General features: G+C 41.6%; 1 protein-coding gene across 4 annotated transcripts in view; it reads right to left on the reverse strand.

Moving 5' to 3' along the window:
• Positions 1-19,698, reverse strand: part of btbd10.L (BTB (POZ) domain containing 10 L homeolog) — a 30,514-nt gene extending 10,816 nt beyond the window's left edge. Inside the window, exons 1-3 of one of the 4 annotated variants that reach the window (XM_018256353.2) lie at positions 10,529-10,582; positions 8,573-8,690; positions 1,834-2,030 (exon numbers count right to left, since the gene is read on the reverse strand). In XM_018256353.2, coding sequence (XP_018111842.1) covers positions 1,834-2,030; positions 8,573-8,673 — 298 coding nt within the window. In that variant the 5' untranslated portion in view covers positions 8,674-8,690; positions 10,529-10,582. Of the gene's footprint in view, positions 1-1,833; positions 2,031-2,985; positions 3,063-3,916; positions 4,128-8,572; positions 8,691-10,528; positions 10,583-19,652 lie in introns of those variants that run through there. The other 3 variants (XM_018256354.2, NM_001127788.1, XM_041589083.1) reach the window with 3 other exon arrangements.
• Positions 19,699-27,981: the final 8,283 nt, after the last annotated feature.

A 27,981-nucleotide genomic window follows, 5' to 3' on the forward strand; every position in this document is an offset into this window, starting at 1 on the left:
CGGTAACTTATAATATCCTTATATTTTGCAAGAGGGGGTACTTTATTCACTATATGTTTATATAGTATTCAAAAAGATCAGCAACACAGGGATTTTGTGCAAAAAAAACAAAACATTGTGGCGCACTTTTATCAAGGGTCAAATTTCGAATTCAAGGGCATTTTTTTTTTTTTTTTTTAAAACTCCCATAAACTCGAAAATCGACCAAACGAAATTTATTTAAAAAAAAAAAAAATGAAACTTTGAAAACTCGGGTGAATAGGATCAACCCGAAAACTCAAACAGAATTTGATTCGAGTTTTGAAAATCTCAGGAAGGCTGCAAACAACTTCAAATTGATCCCAGGACGGCTCCCATTGACTAAAACAACAATTCAGCAGGTTTTAGGTTGCGTATAGTCGAATTTGAGTTCTTTACTTAAATTTGACAGTTTGGGCCATAAAAAAAAAAAAAAAACTCGAAAATTAGAATTCAAAATTTGAATTTTCAATTCGACCCTTGATAAATCTGCCCCTGCATGTGATCATATAGAGCCAATGTGACCTTTTTCAAGGCCGTTCTCTATTGCTTCATTATATATTTTACAAAGGGACTAAGTTTTACCTGCAAAAACACTTCCCACTGGGCAGCCAAGTTTGGGAGTTTTACTTTGAAAGCAGCGAGTAAGTTGCAGGTAAAACTTAGTCCCTGTGTAAAATGTATAATGAAGCAATAGAATTCTTAATGAATCAGATGAAAATTGAGCGTAGGACTGGCCAGATATGGGATGACTATTGTTCAGCTTAAATATATTGCAATATATGGACAAACAATTCCTGTTTTGTTTAAAGGGTAAGGCATTTGTCAGTAGCAGTAGCACAAAATGTCTCTGTCTTAAATATATTGATAATGGGTTGAGTGCAGAGGACTCATAAAATACATATTGTCTATATGTATTTTGTGGTCACAGCCTCATTGCACCCCCGCCTAATGGTTTTAAAAATTAGTGGTGAGCACAACTTTCCCTTGTTTGTTTTATATATAGATATGTGTATGAGTGACAGACAAGTAAGTGATAAGCTACAGCTAAAAAAGAAAAAAAATACACTATTTCTCATACACGGCAACACTTTCAGCCCCCTCACTTGATAATTAGCTGTCTGCCCGTGACTCACCATGCAATATTTAGAAATGTTATAGAGATAGTGACGAGAGATATGCTGTAAAGCCCGGCCGGGTGATTATAACTTATTATCAGTCCTTTGCGGGAGATGCCTGATTCCGATGTATATACAAACAAAAATGGTGTATTTACAGTTTTACCAATGTCGGAAGCTTTTAGAACCACTATACAAACATGTATTTTCTGTCTAATGCATATCACAGTTCATTAGCTCTTAACCACAGCTTAAAGGAGAAGGTAAGGCTAAAACTAAGTCAGCTTTATCAGAATGGTCTATATAAATACACCAGTAAATACTCAAAGTAATGCTGCTCAAACTTCCTGTTTTCAGCTTAAACCTCCAGGGCTTGAGCATGCTCAGTTTGCTCCTCTCTCCCCCTGACTCCTCCCCTTCCTGCTGTAATCTGAGCCCAGAGCTATGAGTGAGCAGGGAGAGACTCAGGCAGGAAGTGATGTCACACCAAGCTAATATGGCAGCTGCTATCCTAAACAAACAGAGAGCTTGTAGAGCCGTTTACGCAGGTAAGGTAAAGTATTCTGCAGAATAAATATAGTGTTATAGCTTGCACTATTATGGCTAATCTATTGGCAATAAACTGCTTCGGTAGCTTTCCTTCTCCTTTAATGAGCCTAAATGACTTCAGTCCTAGTGAAATCTTGCATTAGCTCACCACTTTGATGTTGTCTGGTGGGTGAGGTTACATTCCGGATACAGGGAGTGAGCTGACTCTCGCCTCTTTCGTGTGACGAATCCCTGGACCTGTCACTTGAGCGGCGTCTGTCTCGTGAACGCTCGTGCCCACCGCTGGCACCATGGAGACTCATTCTGGTGTTACTTGCTCCTACTCTAGCACCTCGCGATGGAGTACTGGAACAAAGCAGGAGACAAAAACATGAACGCCGACACAGTTGAAAGAATACAAATAGGGGAACAGTCTCAACGCTTCATGTGAGATGACAAAAAGAGCGCCAATAACATTAAGCTTTATGTGGTACGTAACACTCATAGTCATATAGTTAAATCAGGTTGAAAAAAGACCAAGTACATCAAGTCCAACCTCTCCAAATAAAAAACCCAGCCCCATACACACACCCCCTCCCTACTTTCACATAAATTATATATACCCATCTTTCTATAGTAACTATAGAGTTTAGTATCACCATAGCCTTTGAAATTATTACTCAGTTTGAGTATTAATCTACACTAAGGGGCAGATTTATCAAGGGTCAAATTTCGAATTCATGGGAGTTTTTTTAAGGGATGATCTGAAAACGAAAGATTCGGCTGAATACTGAACCGAATCCGCAAATGCAAATTAGGGGTGGGAAATGGAAAAAAACTTACATCCTTGTTTTGTGACAAAAAGTCGATTTCCCACCCATCCCTAATTTACATACACAAATTAGGATTTGGTTCTGTCGGACAGAAGAATTCAGCCGAAACCGAATACTGCTGAAAAAGGCTGAATCCTGGATTCAGTGCATCACTAGTTTTTTTTTAAATTTCCATGAACTTGAAATTCGACCAGTCGAAATTTATTTAAAAAAAATCAAAATTTTCTAAACTTGGGTGAATAGGATCGACCTAAAAACTTGAATCAAATTTGATTCTGTTATATTTCTCGAAAAAAACTCTTAACTCAGGAAGGCTGCAACAACTCCAAATTGATCCCAGGACGTCTCCCATTGACTAAAACAGCAGTTTGCCAGGTTTTAGGTGGCGAATAGTCGAATTCGAGTTCTTAAAGGGCCAGAGTATGATAAATCTCAAAAATCGATTTTTTTTTTTTTTAAACTTGAATCTAATTTTACCAGTGTCTTACCAGTGCAAAAACGCAGGCGTCACGTCGGATGCGACGTGCACAGTGCGTCGGATCGCACCAGAATCGTCCATGGAGTCCTGCCCATAAAGAAAATGTATGATATCTGCTATATTAAACCAGGGATGCAACAAATCCAGGATTTGGTTCGGGATTCGGCCTTTTCCACCAGAATTCGGATTCGGCTGAATCCTTCTGCCCGGCCAAACCAAATCCGAATATGCATATTCAAATTAGATACAGGAAGGGAAATCGTGTGACTTTGTCACAAAAAAAAAAAAATGTTTTCCCCTTCCCACCCCTAATTTGCATATGCAAATTAGTATTCAGTTCAGTATTCGGGCAAATCTTTCTTGAAGGATTCAGGGGTTCGGCTGAATCCAAAATAGTGGATTCGGTGCATCCCTATATTAAACCAATCGGCAAGCTGCACCTTATTCAGAGAACAATTATGTATCAATGTACAGTTTTAATAAACTACAGCAGAACCCCCAACATTTTATGTTTTTCAGGGGACCAGAAAAAAATTGGTTTAAAATCCAGGAAAATGTAAAATGAGGAAAGTGTATTATGTATAATATATAGGTGGGAACACAAAACAACAACAATGTAAAATCAGGGAAAATTTAAATCAGGGGATGTAAAATTGAGGTTCCATTGTATATAAAAATTGCAAATTAGAGAGAAAAAACAGTTTGAATTAAAACAAACAGAAAAACAGCACTTCATCATCACCATTTATCTCGCCCTCGGCAATAAAACGTTACACATAAATTAGTAATATGCTTCATAATGAAACTAATTCCACTTGGAGGAGGAAATGCTTCTTTATTCTGGAGTGATTGCCGGTCTAAACATTATAAAATAAAAAGTGAGAGACAGAAAGAGCTTTGTTATTGATAAAGAGGTATCAGAGTGGGTATTTTATACACACCTCACCCCGGCATGGGCCAGACACTGACAAAGCTTGGGTAGAAAAGCACAAAGAAAGAAAGTCGTGTGTAACAAAGACTCTTTGGAAGAGATGTCAGGACGCCAGGGCATTCCTCGCAAACTTCACCCCATCATGTTAATGGAGATCTAGTGCAGCGTTCATCGTAAAGGAAAATAAATCCCACATTGTCCTCGTGCTGCAATGGCAGCTCCTCAGACTTCCCAGATATTAATCCCAATGATTTTCACACAATCACTGACTCAGACGTCTGCAGCCCCAGCAGCTCTCTCCTTTGTGCTATCAGCCCTTTCAACGACAAGCTATTGGACATCCCACAGTGGTGGGCAGACTACGGAGATGAGGGAGGGGAATGCTGACAGCTGCTTAAAGGGATAGGTCATGGGAGAAAAATGTTTATTTCAAAATGTATCAGTTAATAGTGCCGGTCCTGCAGGATTCTGCATTGAAATCAGTTTCTCAAAATAGCAAACAGATTTTTTTTATATTTCATTTTGAAATCTGAGGCTAGACATATTGCCAGGTGCCCACAGTCATGTGACTTGTGCCCTGATAAACTTCAGCAGAAAGAATCCCAAGGCACACAGGATAATTGCAAGCAAGCTGCCTTGCGTGTTTATTGCGAAGTGCAACGTTTCGGGGTCACGCCCCTTTCTCGCTAGAATGAAAAGCACTCTGAGCACTTCCTTTTTCTAAAGTCGTCCGAAGTTTCCACTGCAAGAATGAAAATCGCCGGCGTGAAGGCACTCAAATCGATTTGTTTTCTGACGACACCCAAAGATTCAACTGAAGGAATGAAAATTGCTGGTGGGAAGGCACTCCGAGCATTTTGTTTTCTAAAGTCAACCGAAGATTCCACTGAAAGAATGAAAACCGTCGGCATGAAGGCACTCCGATCGCTTCGTTATCTGAAGTCGCCCAAAGTTTCCACTGAAGGAGTGAAAACGACTGCAGGAAAGCACTCGAATCTGAAGTCGCCAAAAGTTTCCACTGGAAAAATGGAAATAGCCGGCGGGAAGACACTATGAGCGCTTTGTTTTCCGGAGTCTCCAGAAGATTCAACATCGGGCGACTTTGGAAAACGAAGTACTCAGAGTGTCTTCCTGCTGGCGATTTTCATTATAGCCGGCGGGAAAGCAGGGGAAGGCAGTTCGGAGAGATTAGTCACCCAGAAGAAGAGGAGATTTGTAGACTAATCTCCCCGAATCTGCCAGTGTGTCTCTGCCCTAAAGCTAGCCCTAGACGCAAAGATTTGATCGTACAAATCTCCGTTTCGTACGATTTTCGGGCCGTATGTGGATATTTTTCATGCCATGACTATCGGTCGTTCAGACGGATGGACAGGTAAGAAAATTTCTGTCGGCTACCGATAATATCTCTGCATGTATTGCCGATCTGACGATATCAGTGGGAGACTGTCACCAGCTTTTGTCAGACATAAACTTTCGTACGATTGCTGTAGGGGCAGAACATCGTCTGATCTGTTCTTTTACTACTTTATTTGATCTGAATGGTTAATGGCAGGTCGGGAGATGGCACCGAACGATCGTTCATCCGATAGGAAGGTAAAGCTGCACTTCTATGGCCAGCTTGGTAGATCTAAGAACAACACTAGTAAAATCCAGGTCCCACTGAGACACATTCAGTTACATTGAGTAGAAGAAACAACAGCCTGCCAGAAAGCAGTTCCATCCTAAAGTGCTGGCTCTTTCTGAAATCACATGACCAGGCAAAATGACCCGAGATGCACCTGCACACCAATATTACAACTAAAAATTACACTTGCTGGTTCAGGAATGACATTTTATATTGTAGAGTGAATTATCTGCAGTGTAAACAGTGTCATTTAGAAATAAAAACTACACCATAAAAATCATGACAGAATCCCTTTAATGGGAAGCCGTTTCCACTCTTTCTTTCAGATAGAAATAAATGGAGAAAAATCTGCAGTGGGAAATCACATGAAAAGCAATTCCATTGGGAGGCCTTGCAAAAACACTTCTTCTTTACAGCAAAGACGCCTTCGGTGAAATTTATTCCATAGAATAAAAACCACTGAATTAATAATGCAATGCTCCATTAGATAAGTCACTGGCAAAACCAAGCAGATAAATGAATATTTCATTCAAACTAGAAACAAACAGGCTGTTCAAGCAAGTTTAAAGAAAAACAAGTCCATGAGACACACACTGAGAAAAGAGACTGGGTTTTAATTTTACATCTGTAAATAATAAATCAGTTTGGTGCAAGATCGTGTAATGGATTATTATTGATCTCTTTGCTTCTGCGCTAAAATTATTTATACGTTGACTACAGAGCTCTGAATACACTTGCCGATGGTTTATATAAGAGTTATTAGGGGGGTTATTTATCAAAATCCGAATTGTTCTCATTATTTAATTAAACAAAGTCTGACCAAACTAGATAACACGATTTGACCTTATTTTTTATTTTAAAAAAACTTGATTTAATCGGATTGGGGGAAAACACGATAAAAATTTAGAGAAACCTCAAATGATACGATTTTTTCCCCACATTTCTCGTTTTTTTTCAGGCTTTTCCCCTCGAGAAGGCAGACTTTTTCGGATTTGTACCCGAAATAGTTGGGCTAATTCCAGTGAAGAGCACAGAAACTTCCAAATAGGATAGGGACCACTCCCACTGACTTATATACAAGCTCGGCAGGTCTGAGACGGCAAATTTTGGGATTCAGACTTTATGCAGACTCTGGGTATAAAAAAATCTCTCTTTCTAATCTCTCTCTAAAATTTTATGAGTTTTTAGTATTCAAACTTTAATAAATAACCTTCTTTAATAAATAAGCAGCTCTTTAATCAGCTTGGACCAAAGATCAGATCACAATGAGGAACTAGGAAGACTCGATCAGAAGGAGATCACATCAATGTGCTCACTCCACCGGACCTTTAAAGGGGTGGTTCACCGTTACGTTTTAGTATGCTAATTCTAAGCAACTTTTAAAATTGTCCTTCATTTTTTTCTTTTTCATAAGTTTTTTTTTTAATAGTTTGCCTTCTTCTTCTGACACTTTCCAGCTTTCAAATGGGGGTCACTGACCCCTTCTAAAAACAAATGCTCTGTAAGGCTACAAATGTATTGTTATTGTTACTTTTTATTACTCGTCTTTCTATTCAGGCCTCTCCTATTTAGATTCCAATCTCTTATTCAAATCAGTGCATGGTTGCTAGGGGAATTTGGACACTAGCAACCAGACTGCTGAAACTGCTAACTGGAGAGCTGGTGAATAAAAAGCTAAATAATAAATAGTCGCCTGGCCCTTCGTATTCCGAAGTTCCCTCACGAGGAAACTTCAGGCAACTTCGGAATACGAAGCACCGTGTGTGCCGTGCCGCAGATGACTTTTCATTATAGCCGGCGCAAGACAGAGGAAAGGCGTTTGGGGAGATTAGACGCCCCAAAGAAGAGGCGATTAGTCGCCAGGCGACTAATTCTCCCCAAATTGCCAGGTGTGCCCTTACCCTAAACCTGCCATATAGTCTGCTGTTGGGAGTAGGGATACACCAAATCCAGGATTCGGTTTGGGATTCGGCCTTTTTCAGCAGGATTCGGACTCAAATCCTTGTATGTGGCCAAACCGAATCCTATTTTGCATATGTAAATTAGGTGTGGGAAGGGAAATAACATGACTTTTCGTCACAAAACAAGGAAGTAAAGCATTCTTTTTCCACCTTTTCCTTTCCCATCTCTAATTTGCATATGGAAATTAGGATTCGGTTTGGTATTCGGCCGAATCTTTCACAAAGGATTCGGGGATTCAACTGAATCCCAAATAGTGTATTTGGTGCATCTCTATTTGGGAGGGCCCCATACATTACATAGTTAGTTACATAGTTAAATCGGGTTGAAAAAGTACATCAAGTTCAACCCCTCCAAATGAAAACCCAGCCCCATACACACACCCCTCCCTACTGTCACATAAATGATATATACCCCTATCTATACTAACTATAGAGTTTAGTATCACAATAGCCTTTGATATTATGTCTGTCCAAAAAATTATCCAAGTCCCTCTTATAGTCACAACATCACCCGGCAGTGCATTCCCCAACCTCACTGTCCTGACTGTGATGAACCCCCTACGTTGCTTCAAATGAAATTTCATTGGCCAATAACTGCCAACTAGATGCAAAGGGGCTGAGCTGGCAGCTTTATCGACCCATGTCCGGCCACATTTATATACTTTTAGCCTATTATTTATTATGTGCAATCTATGGCCAGCTTTACTGTCTAGTACCAACCTTTCAGGGCATCTTGGTAGTGATCCAAAGGACAAAAGTTGTATCAGTTTAATTTATAAATAAAGGCCACATCACCACCACCAAGCTAAGCTCTGTACACATACTACTACTACTACTTAAAAAATGAATGTGAATGTAAACAGAGATACAGAAAACATGTTCTGAAGGCAATACATGAAATAACATTTACTCGCAGAGCATTAGTGAAGTCACACAATAAAATACAGAGGTACCAAAATAAAAAGCTTTACATTAGGAAAACAGCACAACAGCCATACACATGGTGAAATCGCTCAACATAAATATTTCAAGTGAAATGCAAGTGCTGAGGTTTAGAAGGAGAGATGAGCACAGTTCCTACCTGGAATGCTTATAGAGCTTACGGGGTCTATTATACAATTTCCGATCGCAGTTCTCTGGATCACTGGAGTTACTGTCATAAGGATGGGGCCGTCCTGCCATGCCACTCCCAGATGCCTCTGAAATCACATAACATAGCAGTATTGATCAGAACAAATAGAAGAGAAGGACAAGCAGAATGAAGGCAAAATGTACTGGGAGAGTGAAAAACAAATTAGCCAGTGTCGTACAGCAGGGAGCGTAAAGGAATCTGAGCCTAGTATTTCTTTTATGAGAGAGATCATATAGAATGGCTCAAAGGTGAATATTAATGTCCCTGTTTCAGTCTGGCAGCTCAGTAATTCAAGTGCAGACTCTAAACTGTTATAATTTTCTAAATGTAATTGATACATTAGTTGCTATATTTAATTGATACATTTAGTTGCTATATTTAGTTGATACATTTAGATGCTATATTTAGTTGATACATTTAATTGATACATTTAGTTGCTATATTTAGTTGATACATTTAGTGGATTCATTTCTCAGCAGTATCTGTGGAATATTAGCAAATATTGTATCAATTCTAACAGCTGCCTGTAATGAAACTAAAGGTGGCCATAGACACACAGATCCTATCGTACGAATCGAGGATTCGTACGATTTTCGGATCATGTGTGGCGTGTGCCGACATCTTTCGTCCGGCGGAGATCAGTCGTTTGGTCGAACGGTCATGTTTGATTTTGACCCGACCAATCCCGCCGGAGCCCATGGCACATCGTAATCGGGTCGTTCGCCCGAACAATCAGATTACCCCCCGATATAGCCATGTTTGTTAATGGCATATCGGGGAAAGATCCGCTCGTTCGGCGATGTTGCCAAACGAGCGAATCTTTGCGTCTATGGCCACCTTTAGGGATTCTGCTCAGCAGGGACAAAGATAAGAAATGTAACAATTTAGAACAGTTTATAGTGTTGGCGACTAGCGATGTGTGGGTCGGGAATTTTTCAACCAGCACCCAACCCTAACTCGCCCCCTCCCGAACCCCACCCAGCCCAGGAGTTCTTCTGCTTAGGAAAGACGTGAGAAAGGTTTCTAATTTTATTCCTAAGCAGAAGAACATCAGCCTCTTTCTTTCTCCTGACAACTTCCTTGACTACTTGGTGGTCAGACTGGTGGGAAAATGACCAGCAGGTGGCGCTGTTGTAACTAAATTCATTCATATTAACAGCACATGTATCCCTTAATATCTTGTAATAAAAAAGAATAAATAATGAATGTACATGAAAAAAAGTGCTTGGAAAATACCCCTCATCAATTTTACACTGACTTATTTTAAAGGTTTACTTATACTTTAAGCATAATAAAATGAACAGCTATGTTCTACAGAGCTTAAAACGGTGGTTCACCTTTGAGGTAACTTAGTATGTTATAGAATGGGTAATTCTAAGCAACTTTTCAATTGCCCTTAATTTTTTTCTTTTGCAGAGTTTTTGAATTATTTGCCCCTTTCTTCTCTTTCCAGCTTTCAAATGGGGGTCACTGACCCCATATAAACAAAATGTTCTGTAAGGCTACACATTTATTGTTATCGCTACTTTTTATTACTCATCTTTCTATTCAGGCCTCTCTTATTCATACTCTTATTCACATTAATGCATGGTTGCTAGGGGAATTTGTACCCTAGCAACCAGATTGCTGAAATTACAAACTGGAGAGCTGCTGAATAAAAAGCTAAATAACTCAAAAACCACAAATAATAAAAAATGAAAACCAATTGCAAATTGTCTTACTCTCTACATCAGAGATCCCCAACCTTATGAACCTGTGAGCAACATTTAGATGTAAAAAGAGTTGGTGTTCTTAGGGTGCCAAAAAAGGGTTACAATTGGCCATTCGGTAGCCCCTATGTGGATTGTCAACCTACATTGAGGCTCTGTTTGCAGTACAGCTGATTTTTATGCAACTATAACTTACCTCCAAGCCTGGAATTAAAAAATAAGCACCTGCTTTGAGGCCACTGGGAGCAACATCCAAGGGGTTGGAGAGTAACATGTTGCTCATGAGCTACTGGTTGGGGATCACTGCTCTACATCATATGAACAGTTAATTGAAAGGCGGAAAACCCCTTCATGTTTCCCTCCCCAACGCAATTTAAATTCCTTAGTATCACTGATACAATGCATCATGTAAATGGAAGTAGAACAACAAGTCAAACAAGGAAAGCCATTAATTAAACAACTGGTCTAGCAAGGGTGTTCTCATGGGACACATTCAAGTCCTTGAAGGAAAGTGAGGTGGAACATAATGAACGAGTAAAATAAAGTCAGGAAGTTTACAAATAAAATTCAAATATCTTTCTGCAGAGCATCTATGGTCCATGTCTCAATTTGGAGGCAGATATGAAGCCTCATATTGTTAATCCATCTTGCTGGCTGTGCATCACAGGAGGTGAAGTTTATATAACAAACAGCTGTTGTAGTGATACAATATTACCCAGAACTGACAATGTTCAAGTTGTACTATTTTTGCCTTTAGAAATATTTGAAGTGTGACATGGTGGCAAATTATAATTTACTCCCATGATGATTTATGTCCTGTCAATTATACAATGGTGAACTCCCTGCTCACTCTGTTATTGGGATTCTTTTGTTTGCAACATTGCCATATGGAGAGGCCTCTGGCTTTATCAATCATTTTCCTTTCTTCCTCCAAACTGCTGTTTATAATACCTTATGGGCGCTACGGTCAGAAACTAGGCGTGACGCTATATTTTCTTGCAATAGTTAGGGAATAGACAAAATATAAACACTATTCAAAAAAAAAATCTAGTTTTAACAAGACAAATAATATAAATGTTAACATGAAACTAAGAGCAATTTCAGGATGAACATTAAATTCCCTATTCCCTAGTTCCCTATTATCTATTCACCTTTCTATATTGTCATTAAACCTTTTGGAATGGAATTGAACCTAAAATTCCAGCAGTGCACCACCATTATACAGGTATGGGGCCTGTTATTCAGAACGCTCGGGGCCTGTTATCCAGAACGCTCGGGGCCTGTTATCCAGAACGCTCGGGGCCTGTTATCCAGAACGCTCGGGGCCTGTTATCCAGAACGCTCTGGGCCTGTTATCCAGAACGCTCGGGGCCTGTTATCCAGAACGCTCGGGGCCTGTTATCCAGAACGCTCGGGGCCTGTTATCCAGAATGCTCGGGGCCTGGGGTTTTCTGGGTAATTTTTAATATCTTCAGTCTACTAGAAAATCATGTAAATATTAAATAAACCCAATAGGCTGGTTTTGCTTCCAATAAGGATTAATTATATCTTAGTTGGGATCAACTACAAACTACCATTTTATTATTACACAGAAAAAGGAAATTATTTTTAAAAATCTGGATTATTTGGATAAAACGGAGTCTACAGGAGCCTTTCCGTAATTCTGAGCTTTCTGGAGAATGGGTTTCCGGATAACGGATCACCCACTTGTATTGTACAACTGTTTAAAACAAGTACAGTTGATGAATCTGCCCTCTTTTAAATTACTAGCACTCTATGTGGCCAAGCCGCGCAGAGATAAGAAGTGGGTGGTGCCTCCCACTGGTCAATTCTCTAATCACTGTCAATTTGCCTATAATAAAGTTTGGGCCCAAGCAGTACAAACTGGTATTCGACTGTTTATTAGCGATGGTTCTGCCCAGTAGCAGAGGAAGGTCGGAGTTCTCGACAAAAACGCTGTCCACATCCATATTCTGAATTGGAGTTCGTACTACTTAGACCCAATCTTCATTTTTTAACCTAATAAATCCAACATCGATATACCCCTGACTTGCCAACATCCCTTATTCTTGTGTGATAACATCACTGCATGTAGGCCACAATACTGTGCAGTTTACTTTATAGCACAGACAGCAGTCTAAACCTGGCTGAGACGGATCCTTTAGGGAATTAGAAACAACACAGGCACGTCTCAGCTCCTGACCAAACCTGCTCTAATGTGCTAATGGCTCCCTAGGGTAAAAGAGAAGAATTAAAGAAATAATAGCCTTTTGGAACACAATCAAAAATCAATATATTTTTTTTTTCATATATTTAATTAGATGAAAAAATTACAGATATTTCTGTAACAGAAATCGAATTAGATGCCTCTAATGTCTATCACTCCTCTGTGTATTAATAACGAGAGCAAGAGGTTGTTCAGGAGCCAATACAGAAAACCTACAATTGAGATTTATATAGCGACAATAATTACAGTGGTGCACAGTTAACAATATAGTATATTTATTATTAGGGTAGGTGTGCAGTAAAACAAATAATAAATAAATAGAAGCAGCCATGATTTCTCACATCATCCCCACATCAGGTCACGTCATCCCCAGACCCTAATGAAGAGTTCCCACTAGTGACCCGGTAATTAAGTGGAAAACTGTACATTCTAAAAAAAATAACTTGATACAAAACTGTTTCAGATGTCATGTATTCCAGTTGGTAGCTTGGAATACCTGGCCAGTGATAACATAGGTCACTAGAGGTAAATGTCAGTTTGTCAGTCCATTCATAAACCACTAACTGTCAGAATCTGACCACTAGAATTCACATCTTACTCACTCCCGCTATCTCCCAGATTTCATTTATTGGCCCAAGTTGCAAATCAAATAATAAGGTGCTATCCCCAGAAGCATGCCTATTGGGTGCACTAGTTCCCTACAACTACAGCAGAATAATGTACAGGACCTTATTATTCTATGCAAGAAAAGGTCATCATTCTGCACTGGTTCCGACCCAAACACCCTGCAATTAAACAGTGGATCAACCTGGTCAATTGTATGTTTCCATTAATAAAATTGACCTATGAAGCAAGAGGGCTCCCAACAAATTTGAAACGGTTTGGGGTCAGTGGGTGGATGTGTTTCCTATGGCAACTGATGTGTGAAGGCTTTAAAGGTTCTTGTAGGATTGTGTACGGTTCTGTTTCTACTGTTTGTAATGACTCCGTATGATAAGTTGTATGATCATTACATGTAAATACAATGCTATGCTGACTTGATGTAATGCCAAGTGTTAAATAAAACTTTAAAAAAAAAAAAAGAATCTGACCCCTAAAAATCACAAAGTTGGCCACAGGATGATGAGATCAAAGCATTGGATACTGTAATATGTGAACTGGTTTAAATGTATCAGAGAAACCATCTAATAAAGGCCTTTCCTTATAAAAAAAAAAAAATCATTTTTATGGACTGGATGAGGCATAAATTTTTCCAGTGGGTGTCACAAACTGCTGACCTTTACAACTAGACATAACAAAGAAAACGCCTCTTTCAGTAACAGCCGCCCAGGCAAAACAATAGGATGCCATATTTCACTCTTCCTGACGCCGCTGTTTGAGCTCCTTAACATTTCCTTTAATGCCAACAAAGATGCCAAACTGGCTGTAAAGTCTCATCAGTTAAAGACTTTTTATAGGGCTGTTTAAATAAAAATTGCAGTTTCACCTCGACAACAAAGAACTGAATTGTGAGCGGCCTGCAAATAAAGAAGACGACAGATCTGCTGGAGGCTTATTCTTCAGGGACACCCTTGTTCAAAAAAGAATTGTCTAAATATTTATTTTCTAATCCATACTAAGCCCAAGGAGCCAGATAATATTAGAAAGACAAAACCAGAACCTGTAAGAACTGTTAAACAAAATTCTCTTAGTAACATATACAGGATGGATATTTCTCAACGCCGACATTAAGTTAAATTCACGTACCATATAGTCAACTCTAAGGTGCCGCCATATTGGGTCCAATTCTGCACATACTCCCTGCACCAACAGGCGAGGCATATGTGTATTACTTTGTCATCATTCTCATGTGCCTGCCCAGCTGGACAGTTATAGGTATGGAATCCATTATCCTGAAACCCATTATCCAGAAAGCTCTGAATTACGGAAAGGCCGTCTCCCATAGACTCCATTTTATCCAAATAATCCAGATTTTTAAAAATGATTTCCTTTTTCTGTGTAATAATAAAACAGGCGCTTGTACTTGATCCCAACTAAGATATAATTAATCCTTATTGGAAGCAAAACCAGCCTATTGGGTTTATTTAATGTTTATATGATTTTCTAGTAGATTTATGGTATTTAGATCCAAATTACGGAAAGATCCATCATCCGGAAAACCCCAGGTCCCAAGCATTCTGGATAAGAGGTTCCATAACTGTACTAGGGTTACTGGATACTACATAGCAGTATGACTAATCCAGGCCACTGGGAATTGCCCAACATATAAGCACCCACAGTAATTTAACTTTTTCTTCCCCTGTAACCATGGTTGTCACTTGGCCGGTATATTACAGGCCTGGCCGGTAAAAATGATGGTTGATCCCAATGTTATTAATAGGGAAAAAAGATAAATATATAGGAAGGCCAGTATTTTTTTCCAGAAAAGGTGGCAACCCTACCTATAATAACCACAGTTACCAGGCATCAGTTTGGCAGCCCGAATGTAACATGGAAAGAAGTGATATACAAGCAAAATAGAAATAAAACTGAAATCCACGGAGTCAAACTGCTTTTAATTTCAGGGATTAGTGACGCCAACAACCAAACTGTTTCTGAACAGAGAGAGAATAGGAAGACTAATAATTCTAGTATCATAAAAAATAAAAGCCGGCTGAAATGATCCTTAGACTAGGCACATCCATAAAATACTAAAGAGTTAAGCAAATGTTAACTTTCCCTTTAAAAAAAAAAAAAAAAAAAAGCCTGATTCCTTGAATAATTCTATTAAATAAAACCAAGTGGGACTCCCCGGCACCCACCTACTACCTCCAATTACATTATCAACAAAACATCACAAAATACAGCTAGAGAACTCATTTTAGCTGTGACTCACACAAACTTGCTTTGGATCAATGTTTAGTACAGAAGAATGTGTTTAATAATCACTTATATATTAATATTCATTCCAGTAAGGCAAACTAAAGCATGGCACGATTGTAGAACAGAATAAGTATATAATACACAAAAGCCATGAATATCCTGTAAATTATATCCTTATAAACGGTGAGTTCTGATGTCATCAGTTATAAACGGTGAGTTCTGATGTCATTTTTGTCACATGACTCACTGAAATTTGTGTATTATAATAAATAAAGTTGTAAAATATGAGGATACACAGAGGCCCACGTTCTGCTCCCCGATAAAAACTCTCTTCACAACCACCAAGTTCTATTACTCACCAGTATTATTGCTCCCCTCACAGACAGTCCCCTAGTCGTGCTCCACATAGGCCTGCCCCACAGCAGGCTCCCCCAGTAATATTGTTCCCCTCAGAGTCTAGTCCTGTCCCCCAGTAATATTGTTCCCCTCAAGAGTCTAATCCTGTCCCCCAGTAATATTGTTCCCCTCAGAGTCTAGTCCCGTCCTCCAGTAATATTGTTCCCCTCGGAGTCTAGTCCTGTCCCCCAGTAATCCTGTCCCCCAGTAATATTGTTCCCCTCAGAGTCTAGTCCTGTCCCCCAGTAATATTGTTCCCCTCAGAGTCTAGTCCTGTCCCCCAGTAATATTGTTCCCCTCGGAGTCTAGTCCTGTCCCCCAGTAATCCTGTCCCCCAGTAATATTGTTCCCCTCAGAGTCTAGTCCTGTCCCCCAGTAATATTGTTCCCCTCAGAGTCTAGTCCTGTCCCCCAGTAATATTGTTCCCCTCGGAGTCTAGTCCTGTCCCCCAGTAATCCTGTCCCCCAGTAATATTGTTCCCCTCAGAGTCTAGTCCCGTCCCCCAGTAATATTGTTCCCCTCGGAGTCTAGTGCTGTCCCCCAGTAATATTGTTCCCCTCAGAGTCTAATCCTGTCCCCCAGTAATATTGTTCCCCTCAGAGTCTAATCCTGTCCCCCAGTAATATTGTTCCCCTCAGAGTCTAGTCCTGTCCCCCAGTAATATTGTTCCCTCAGAGTCTAGTCCTGTCCCCCAGTAATATTGTTTCCCCTCAGAGTCTAGTCCTGTCCCCCAGTAATATTGTTCCCCTCAGAGTCTAGTCCTGTCCCCCAGTAATATTGTTCCCCTCAGAGTCTAGTCCTGTCCCCCAGTAATATTGTTCCCCTCAGAGTCTAGTCCTGTCCCCAGTAATATTGTTCCCGCTCAGAGTCTAGTCCTGTCCCCCCAGTAATATTGTTCCCCTCAGAGTCTAGTCCTGTCCCCCAGTAATATTGTTCCCCTCAGAGTCTAGTCCTGTCCCCCAGTAATATTGTTCCCCTCGGAGTCTAGTCCTGTCCCCCAGTAATATTGTTCCCCTCGGAGTCTAGTCCTGTCCCCCAGTAATATTGTTCCCCTCAGAGTCTAGTCCTGTCCCCCAGTAATATTGTTCCCCTCAGAGTCTAGTCCTGTCCCCCAGTAATATTGTTCCCCTCAGAGTCTAGTCCTGTCCCCCAGTAATATTGTTCCCCTCAGAGTCTAGTCCTGTCCCCAGTAATCCCCCAGTAATCCTGTCCCCAGTAATATTGTTCCCCTCAGAGTCTAGTCCCGTCCCCCAGTAATATTGTTCCCCTCGGAGTCTAGTGCTGTCCCCCAGTAATATTGTTCCCCTCAGAGTCTAATCCTGTCCCCCAGTAATATTGTTCCCCTCAGAGTCTAGTCCTGTCCCCCAGTAATATTGTTCCCACAGAGTCTAGTCCTGTCCCCCAGTAATATTGTTCCCCTCAGAGTCTAGTCCTGTCCCCAGTAATATTGTTCCCCACAGAGTCTAGTCCTGTCCCCCAGTAATATTGTTCCCCTCAGAGTCTAGTCCTGTCCCCCAGTAATATTGTTCCCCTCAGAGTCTAATCCTGTCCCCCAGTAATATTGTTCCCCTCAGAGTCTAGTCCTGTCCCCCAGTAATATTGTTCCCCTCAGAGTCTAGTCCTGTCCCCCAGTAATATTGTTCCCCTCGGAGTCTAGTCCTGTCCCCCAGTAATCCTGTCCCCCAGTAATATTGTATTGTTCCCCTCAGAGTCTAGTCCTGTCCCCCAGTAATATTGTTCCCCTCAGAGTCTAGTCCTGTCCCCCAGTAATATTGTTCCCCTCGGAGTCTAGTCCTGTCCCCCAGTAATCCTGTCCCCCAGTAATATTGTTCCCCTCAGAGTCTAGTCCCGTCCCCCAGTAATATTGTTCCCCTCGGAGTCTAGTGCTGTCCCCCAGTAATATTGTTCCCCTCAGAGTCTAATCCTGTCCCCCAGTAATATTGTTCCCCTCAGAGTCTAGTCCTGTCCCCCAGTAATATTGTTCCCCACAGAGTCTAGTCCTGTCCCCCAGTAATATTGTTCCCCTCAGAGTCTAGTCCTGTCCCCCAGTAATATTGTTCCCCACAGAGTCTAGTCCTGTCCCCCAGTAATATTGTTCCCCTCAGAGTCTAGTCCTGTCCCCCAGTAATATTGTTCCCCTCAGAGTCTAATCCTGTCCCCCAGTAATATTGTTCCCCTCAGAGTCTAGTCCTGTCCCCCAGTAATATTGTTCCCCTCGGAGTCTAGTCCTGTCCCCCAGTAATATTGTTCCCCTCAGAGTCTAGTCCTGTCCCCCAGTAATATTGTTCCCCTCGGAGTCTAGTCCTGTCCCCCAGTAATATTGTTCCCCTCAGAGTCTAGTCCTGTCCCCCAGTAATATTGTTCCCCTCAGAGTCTAGTCCTGTCCCCCAGTAATATTGTTCCCCTCGGAGTCTAGTCCTGTCCCCCAGTAATATTGTTCCCCTCAGAGTCTAGTCCTGTCCCCCAGTAATATTGTTCCCCTCGGAGTCTAGTCCTGTCCCCCAGTAATATTGTTCCCCTCAGAGTCTAGTCCTGTCCCCCAGTAATATTGTTCCCCTCAGAGTCTAGTCCTGTCCCCCAGTAATATTGTTCCCCTCAGAGTCTAGTCCTGTCCCCCAGTAATATTGTTCCCCTCAGAGTCTAGTCCTGTCCCCCAGTAATATTGTTCCCCTCGGAGTCTAGTCCTGTCCCCCAGTAATCCTGTCCCCCAGTAATATTGTTCCCCTCAGAGTCTAGTCCCGTCCCCCAGTAATATTGTTCCCCTCGGAGTCTAGTGCTGTCCCCCAGTAATATTGTTCCCCTCAGAGTCTAATCCTGTCCCCCAGTAATATTGTTCCCCTCAGAGTCTAGTCCTGTCCCCCAGTAATATTGTTCCCCACAGAGTCTAGTCCTGTCCCCCAGTAATATTGTTCCCCTCAGAGTCTAGTCCTGTCCCCCAGTAATATTGTTCCCCACAGAGTCTAGTCCTGTCCCCCAGTAATATTGTTCCCCTCAGAGTCTAGTCCTGTCCCCCAGTAATATTGTTCCCCTCAGAGTCTAATCCTGTCCCCCAGTAATATTGTTCCCCTCAGAGTCTAGTCCTGTCCCCAGTAATATTGTTCCCCTCGGAGTCTAGTCCTGTCCCCCAGTAATATTGTTCCCCTCAGAGTCTAGTCCTGTCCCCCAGTAATATTGTTCCCCTCGGAGTCTAGTCCTGTCCCCCAGTAATATTGTTCCCCTCAGAGTCTAGTCCTGTCCCCCAGTAATATTGTTCCCCTCAGAGTCTAGTCCTGTCCCCCAGTAATATTGTTCCCCTCGGAGTCTAGTCCTGTCCCCCAGTAATATTGTTCCCCTCAGAGTCTAGTCCTGTCCCCCAGTAATATTGTTCCCCTCGGAGTCTAGTCCTGTCCCCCAGTAATATTGTTCCCCTCAGAGTCTAGTCCTGTCCCCCAGTAATATTGTTCCCCTCGGAGTCTAGTCCTGTCCCCCAGTAATATTGTTCCCCTCAGAGTCTAGTCCTGTCCCCCAGTAATATTGTTCCCCTCAGAGTCTAGTCCTGTCCCCCAGTAATATTGTTCCCCTCACATAACCTATTCCTCACACAATAGCCCCGCCTCCCCTGAGGTACTAGTGACTCCCCCTCACACAACTCCCACCCGTGTCTGGTCTCTCACGCTCAGCAGCCCCACAAACACCGAGCAAACCCAGCAACTGCCCAAAGCCAGTGTCTCACACACAAACACACCCAGTGTCCTCACTGCCGACTCTGCGCTACTGAGCTGCCCTAGTGTCACCCCCCAACATTCCGCCTCGTCTTAACTCATCTCCCGTCACTCTTCGATCCAACCAGCCTCACCTCCACTCAGCTCAGCTCAGCATGGGGCCACAAGCTGCCATTCCACGGGTTTCCTCCCTAGTTCCGAGTCTCCTCAAAGTCTCGCGATGACTGCCGCACGGCCCCCTTACAGTGCGCTACTCTCGCATGATTTTTCGCTTCGGAAATGGGAGATTGGGAAATCTCGCGAGATCTTGCAGACTGTTGACGTCTTGTCTAACTTGTTGTGTGTCAGGAATTTGAGGTGGAGGGTTGTGTGTAGTAATGTCAGTGAGTTGTGTGTGTAGCAGAGCCCTTCCTTCCTTCCTTCCTTCTCTCCCCACTGACACCCTAAACTCATTTACTCACATTCATTCTACACAATTCTTTCTGCAGGAATTTCAGAGAAAATTGCCTTTTAGGTTTTTCATGTTCATGAAATGTTTTTAATCCTTTTCCTGTAGCTTTCTGGAGTTTTCAATCAATTTCCCTGAGGATTTTGGTTTTGTCATGTGCTCTGAGGTGATTTTCTTTTTCAGACAATTACACACCTCCCAACATTCAGGAAACAGAAAGAGGGACAAAAAGATTTGGCGCACGTAGCGATTCGCAATGTTTGTGGCCACGCCCATTTTTGTGGCCACACCCCCTAATTACCATGTTCATTTGACATAAACTGGCAGGCTATGAAAGTCTGAACACATTTCTGTGATATGTTATTACAGTTTTACTAATGAAGGTGAATTGCCCTTTAAGCTGTGAGTCTGACGTCTTATCTCACAAAAGAATGTCTATTCTATCTACTCTGGGCCAAGACGCAATTAAGTTAGAAACTTTGTATCTGTTTCTGGCTGTTCAGTGCAGCAGATCAAAGAGAAACCCGGGACTTATCAGTACAAATCTGTGACAGCGGGTTGAGCGGTCAAAAGTGGGTATGTCCCACTCAAACGGGACAGTTGGGAGTAGTGATGTGCGGGTCAGGGTTCCCCTTTTATACACCCACGCTGCCCCGCCAATGACGTCACAAAAGGGGCGGGGCAAACAGACGTGAGACTATAAAACCGGAAGTCGGATGCCGGCATTTGAAGGTGGCCCGCGAGAAGCACTGTAAGGTCGACCCGAACCCACCCGACCCACGGATCCCGCAGGTGTGGGCAAATGGCATCCATCAAAGTAGAATCGGCACAAGATCAGATTCTGGGAGATTAGTTGGCCGGCGAAAAATCTCCTCTTCTTCGGGGCGACTAATCTCCCCGAACTGCCTCCCGCCGGCTGGAATGTAAATCACCAGCAGGATGGCAGTCGGAGCACTTTGTTTTTCAAAGTCGCCCGAAGTTTCCTCGTAAGAAAACAAAGACGAAAACAGGCGGTGGGAGGCAGTTCAGGGAGATTAGTCGCCCGAAGAAGAGGAGATTTGTCACTGGGCAACTAATCTCCCAGAATCTGAGCGTGTGCCCTGACCCTTGGTTGTGTGACGTCACATGTGGTGGCCAGTAGTAGGGTAGTGGGTCAGTTTGTGGATTAAGTAGTTGCAGGTAGTAGGTCCAATTAAGTTAAAATGAATTCAGTTCATACAGTATGTGCTTCAAAAGCAGAAAAACGTCTCTTTGCAGCCCCAGGTGAAAGCTGAACCCTCTGCCAGGCCAAAATTGTATAGATGAATAAAAGCCGCAGCACTCCGGTATTATTGAAAAAAGTGAAAACCTTTAATTCAGGCTACTATGGCCCTTGGTCAAGCCATTAATTAACAATATCGTCAAGTGTTTAAATACCCACAGGAAAAGGAAGGGACAATATGTTCACCTCCTCATTACCCATAATGCACAGTGAAACATTTTAGTGCATTAAAGGGGTTGTTCACCTTCTAACACTTTTTTTTTTTAGTTCAGTTGTTTTCAGATTGTTCACCAGAAAGAAAGACTTTTTCCAATTACTTTCTATTTTTTTTTTTTTTTTTCTTCAGTTTTTACAAAATCTAAGTTTAAAGCTGAATGTTTGTGTCCCTGGTGTTTGAGTGACAGCTCAGTAAATTCAGTTCCAGATTCTGAACTGTTACAATTTTGCTAGATTTAGTTGATACACTTTTCAGCAGCATCTCTGGAATATTAGCAACTATTGTATCAAGTCTAACCGCTGCCTGAGATTCTGCTCAGCAGGGACAAAGATAACAAATGCATCAACTAAATGTATCAGTTTAGAACAGTTTACAGGGTCGGCGACCCCCGCCTCCCAGAGCTGCTTCAGAAGGTGAAAAATGACACTTTACACTTCAATATTAGAACAACTGTTCAAAGTAATTGGAAAAAGTCTTGAATTTTGGTGAACTGAAACCAACTGAACTGAAAAAAGTATTGGAACGTTGAACAGCCCCTTTAAACTCTCCACAAACCATTGTGTATGTTATACATTGTTCCATAACAGATATCATGTGACTTCTGCTTATATAATGTTCCATAAAAGATACAATGTGACATGCGATATAAAATTGTGAAAACATTGTAGCAATTTCATTTAAATAAATATTAGACAGTACTACATGCCTTACTTCAACATGTCTCTATATATCTTGAAAGCATTTCTTTCTGGCTCCAATGCTGAATTTAGGGGACAAACACCCCAGAACGCCTCTGGATCTGGAGCTTCCATATCTTTAAAGGAACAGTAACACCAAAAACTGAAAGCGTTTTAAAGTAATGAAAATATCATATAGTGTTGCCCTGCACTGGTAAAACTGATCTGTTTGCTTCAGAAACACTACTATAGTTTATATAAACAAGCTGCTCATGGAGTTCTCAGTCCGGACCTGGACTGAACCTATCATTTGCCCCTTGGGTAGGGATGCCACCTTTTCTGGAGAAAAATACTGGCCTTCCTATGCATTCCCTATTAAAAACATTGGCACCAAGCATTATTTTTACAAACCCTAATCCTGGGACAATAGAGGGTCGCAAATAGGGTGCAGACTTGACAAGGAATCACCAAGATGGTAGCCAGTATTGACTCCTGTTGGTTGCCCAGAGTAGGCTTACCCACTTCTCCTTTGTTTCATGATAACTTGGCTAACCATGTCCAGACCAGGCCCAGTTACACCCAAATCAGGCCTGGTGTCCCACCTCCACTTTTCTCCCCTTCCAGAAAAGAACTCAGAACAACTTTATAATGTAATATTTTATTTTATATATAAATGTGACAAACGGGACTAAAGTATAAAATATTCAGGAGTCGGGCTCCATCTCTAAAGAAGAGGAGGAGATTGAGACTGGGGCACAGGATCCAATGAGACAGGTATGTACCGACTTGATTTGAGGATATCTGGTCACTAGGTGGAGCTGTTTTGCATTTAACTGTACTTGGTGCATAACATTCATGAGCATTTTGTTTGGATGGACAGCCTTTCTCATAAGAATGATTTATTTTAGCTCAAGGTAAGGGATAGGAGAAGAATAAAGCAGGGGTAATAGGGTGCAATGGAATTGGGAAATTGGGATCTCCATGCTGTACAGGGAAGATGATTAGAAGTATTTGGTTGAATGAGGTGTGATGGATCTCAGCAGCAAATGGGGGTACCATTAAGTTAAATGAAGAGGAAATACGTTACCAAAATGATGTGGACACTCAGTAAGCTATTTTATCTATACCCATAAACACTGGAGCAAATACATTGGGGGGAGGGGGTTGGAACTAATAATGAATTAAGACACATATGGAACTGTATAGAAATAAAGGGGTTCATGGGCAGAGTTGAAAGAATGGGGAAAAAAGCTCAGCTGGAAGACAAGGAGAAATGGGCTTCAGCAAAGTACATCAGGAGGTAGGAGACCAAGGGAGCAATGAAAGTGTATTATGGAGGTCAGCTGAAAAGAATGTAGGACTAGATCCCAGTAGAAGAGGGTCTACTGTTTGTATCTAAGGAAGAGGGTAGGTCCCACTGAAATGTTGCAACTTGAAGGTTCACAATCGTGTGAGCAGTGAGTTAGAGGACTTTATAGGGGGGCACAAACTGTTGTGGAAGGCAAGAGGATTATGGAACTCAGTTAAATAGACTTGAGAATTAAGGGAGGTGAGGAATTAGGTTTAGCATAAGGAGGATGGAACCTAGTGTACTAAAGGAAAGTAAAGGTGCTCAAAAGAACAAAGTTCAAGAAGATGGAGGAAGAGGAGGGACAAAAGAGTGAGTGGGGAATGAAGTCATTCGGTTGAAAGGAAAGAGGGAGGCAAATAATGGAAGGCTACGGTCTCTGCATAGGCAAGAGGTTTGGTGGAGCTAACGAGTCTCAGTTGAGTAGTGATACAGTTCAGTTGAAGGTAAGAAAGTAAAGAGTGTAAAGCAACAATTAAGGTAGATATGGAGTATGACACAAGGAGGAAGGGATGATAAGCTCAATGGAAGGTATGGGAGAAATGGAACTAAGCTGAAGGGATGGAACTCGACCAAAGGAAAAAGAGAACATTCAATAGAAGGAAAGAGGATTGGTGAGGGGGAGGAGCTCATCACAAGGGGAATTAAGATGACATTCAGTAGATGGAAAGGACAGAACTCAAGGGGAGTATGAAGTTTAGCTAAAGAGAGGACAAAGATGAGACCTAGTGGAAGAAATGGAGTTCACAGACATAAGCAAAGGGCATTGGGTATAGAAGGGATGAACGTCAATGCAACAAACAGGAAAGGGGGTGGAGCTCAGAATGATGTCAGTCAGGGGATGAATAGAACTCACTTAAAAGGATAGTAGTGATGGATATTAATTAAGCAAAACTGAGAGATGGTACCATGGTAAAAGAAAACATGTAGCTTAGTTGTGACAGAGAGATGGGGCTTAAAGGAGAACTAAACCCTAAAAATGAATAGACCGAAAATGTCATGTTATATAAAGTGAACTTATTGCACGAGGCTAAAGTTTGAGCTTGTCAATAGCAGCAATGATCCAGGACTTCAAACTTGTCACAGGGGGTCACCATCTTGGAAAGTGTCTGTGACACTCACATGCTCAGTGGGCTCTGATTGGCTGTTGAGAAGCTAAGCTTAGGGCTCGTCACTAATTATCCAGCAGAAAATGAGCTTCCCTGGATGTAATATAAGCTGATGCTACAGGTTTGCTGATTATTCAATTCTGATGCTAATTGCACTGGTTTCTGTGCTGCCATGTAGTAATTATGTGTATTAATTACTAATCAGCCTTATATTGCGACATTTCTATTCTATGTGTACTGTATATTGTGAGTGGCTCCCTAAGCTCAGTAAGTGACAGCAGCACAGAGCATGTGCAGTGAATCAGCAGAAAAGAAGATGGGGAGCTACTGGGGCATCTTTGGAGACACAGATCTTTACTGCTAAAGGGCTGTGGTTGCCCTAGGTTGGTACATAAGCCCAAAACATCATGTACAACATTTCTACCTACTTCTTTAGTTTAACTTTCCTTGTCCTTTAAGGAATGAGAGGGGAGAGCTGAATCTCAGTAGATGGGACACAGAGAGAGACATAGGATACCTGGATGTCACAACGCTACCTTAAATTAAACCTCTCTAAAACTGAAATGGTTCTCTTTCCTCCAACTAACAACAGTAGCATCCCCGAAGTATCCATCATAGTTAACAATTCCACTATCACCCCCTCTCCCCAGGCCCGGTGCCTTGGGGTTATCCTAGATTCTGCCCTGTCATTCACTCCTCATATCCAGTCACTTATTAAATCTTGTCACTTCCACCTAAGGAACATATCCAAAATACGATCATTTATCACCCAAGACGCTGCCAAAATTCTTATTCACTCTCTCATCATATCGCGTCTAGACTACTGTAACTCTCTTTTAATTGGCCTCCCCCTCCAGAGACTGTCACCTCTCCAGTCCATAATGAACACTGCTGCGAGGCTCATACACCTCAGCAACCGCTCCTCCTCTGCCTCGCCATTCTGTCAATCCCTGCACTGGCTTCCGTTACCTTTCAGAATCAAATTCAAATTAATGACACTGACTTTCAAAGCACTTCATAACTCTGCCCCACCCTACATCTCTAAACTCATCTCTATATACTCACCCACTCGCTTACTACGCTCCTCTACTGACCTGCTACTCAACTCTTCTCTCATTACCTCCTCACATGCTCACATTCAAGACTTTGCAAGGGCTGCACCCCTCCTCTGGAACGCTCTCCCACGGTCTGTCCGACTTTCTCCCAACCTTTCTACTTTCAAGAAATCTCTGAAAACGCACTTCTTTCGAGAAGCCTACCCTCACTCTGCTTAACTACCAAACGCAATACCACATTTCTCACCCACTTAATTCGATCTTGCCCACTCCCACACCTTGTGTATTACTCCCTTCCCTTTAGACTGCATGCCTATGCATAGGGCCTTCCTCACCTTTTTGTACCTGTATTGATTGTGATGTTTGTTACTCCATATATTCTATGTATGTAATTCATGTGATGTAGTTGTATAATCACATTTACTTTACAGTGCTACGCAATATGTTGGCGCTATATAAATACATGTTAATAATAATAATAAAATAAAATAGGCAGCCCAAACAAACTACAAATGTCTCATATCCCCTGTGTTTATCAGGCAACACCTCTTTAATTAATCTTTTAAAACCGTGGCCATAATACAAACATTCCCCCTGTTTAACAACATTGCTGCCATTCCTGGTGTGATGGGAAAGTCATTATGTGACAGGTGCAGCCGTGAGGATCCTCAGCAGCATGAGCTCAGTGTGACAGTATGAGCGGAACTTGATCATTGGCTCACAGCGTCTCCATCACACAATAACTGTAATGGCTAAATCTTATTTGTGGGCTCAAGAGGTATTTAAAGGAAGACTAGACCTTGTTTGTTTCTATTTCCGGATAGGTTCACATACAGGGAGACCTTTTCTGAAAAATAAAATATTGTAATTAAACATAATCCCTGCTCTTGGCTTCCTCTGCAGAAACGTCCTGGACACGCAATAAGCTACACCTTCATACTATACTATAATATAAATAGGAACTTATACTATAAGTAAAATTATACAATAGATCCCTCCCATATGTATAAATACAAATATACAGAGAAGGAATGTTCTGGGCACACAATAAGCTATACCCTCATACTGTACTGTCTAAGGGAATCAATATGGCACCTCCTCCCATATGTATAAATACAAATATACAGAGAAGGAATGTTCTGGGCACATAATAAGCTATACCCTCATACTGTACTGTCTAAGGGAATCAATATGGCACCTCCTCCTCCCATATGTATAAATACAAATATACAGAGAAGGAATATTCTGGGCACACAATAAGCTATACCCTCATACTGTACTGTCTAAGGGAATCAATATGGCACCTCCCTCCTCCCATATGTATAAATACAAATATACAGAGAAGGAATGTTCTGGGCACACACTAAGCTATACCCTCATACTGTACTGTCTAAGGGAATCAATATGGCACCTCCTCCTCCCATATGTATAAATACAAATATACAGAGAAGGAATGTTCTGGGCACACAATAAGCTATACCCTCATACTGTACTGTCTAAGGGAATCAATATGGCACCTCCTCCTCCCATATGTATAAATACAAATATACAGAGAAGGAATGTTCTGGGCACACAATAAGCTATACCCTCATACTGTACTGTCTAAGGGAATCAATATGGCACCTCCTCCCATATGTATAAATACAAATATACAGAGAAGGAATGTTCTGGGCACACAATAAGCTGTACCCTCATACTGTACTGTCTAAGGGAATCAATATGGCACCTCCTCCTCCCATATGTATAAATACAAATATACAGAGAAGGAATGTTCTGGGCACACACTAAGCTATACCCTCATACTGTACTGTCTAAGGGAATCAATATGGCACCTCCTCCCATATGTATAAATACAAATATACAGAGAAGGAATGTTCTGGGCACACAATAAGCTATACCCTCATACTGTACTGTCTAAGGGAATCAATATGGCACCTCCTCCTCCCATATGTATAAATACAAATATACAGAGAAGGAATGTTCTGGGCACACAATAAGCTATACCCTCATACTGTACTGTCTAAGGGAAACAATATGATAGCTCCTACCCATATGAATAAGTACAAATACAGAATGTTCTGGCATACATTATCTTTTAAACAGGACTAAATATATTTCCACCAGTGAGATCCAACCCTTCTGCTACAGCTTTAAACACAATGTTTAATTTAATCAGGTTAGTTACTTTCAAAGGGCACCTGTTGGGCAAAAACATTTTCTCCAACAAAAGGTGTGGGCTAATAGAGCCCGCACTCTGTTGGGGGTAACGGTAGTTTTAACTTAATTATAGTTAAACGGATACGAGGTTCTGTTGGTTCTTGGCCATAAAAGGTTTGTAGGGTCTTACC

Source organism: Xenopus laevis, chromosome 4L (genome assembly GCF_017654675.1).
Source record: "Xenopus laevis strain J_2021 chromosome 4L, Xenopus_laevis_v10.1, whole genome shotgun sequence".
Lineage (NCBI taxonomy): Eukaryota > Metazoa > Chordata > Amphibia > Anura > Pipidae > Xenopus > Xenopus laevis.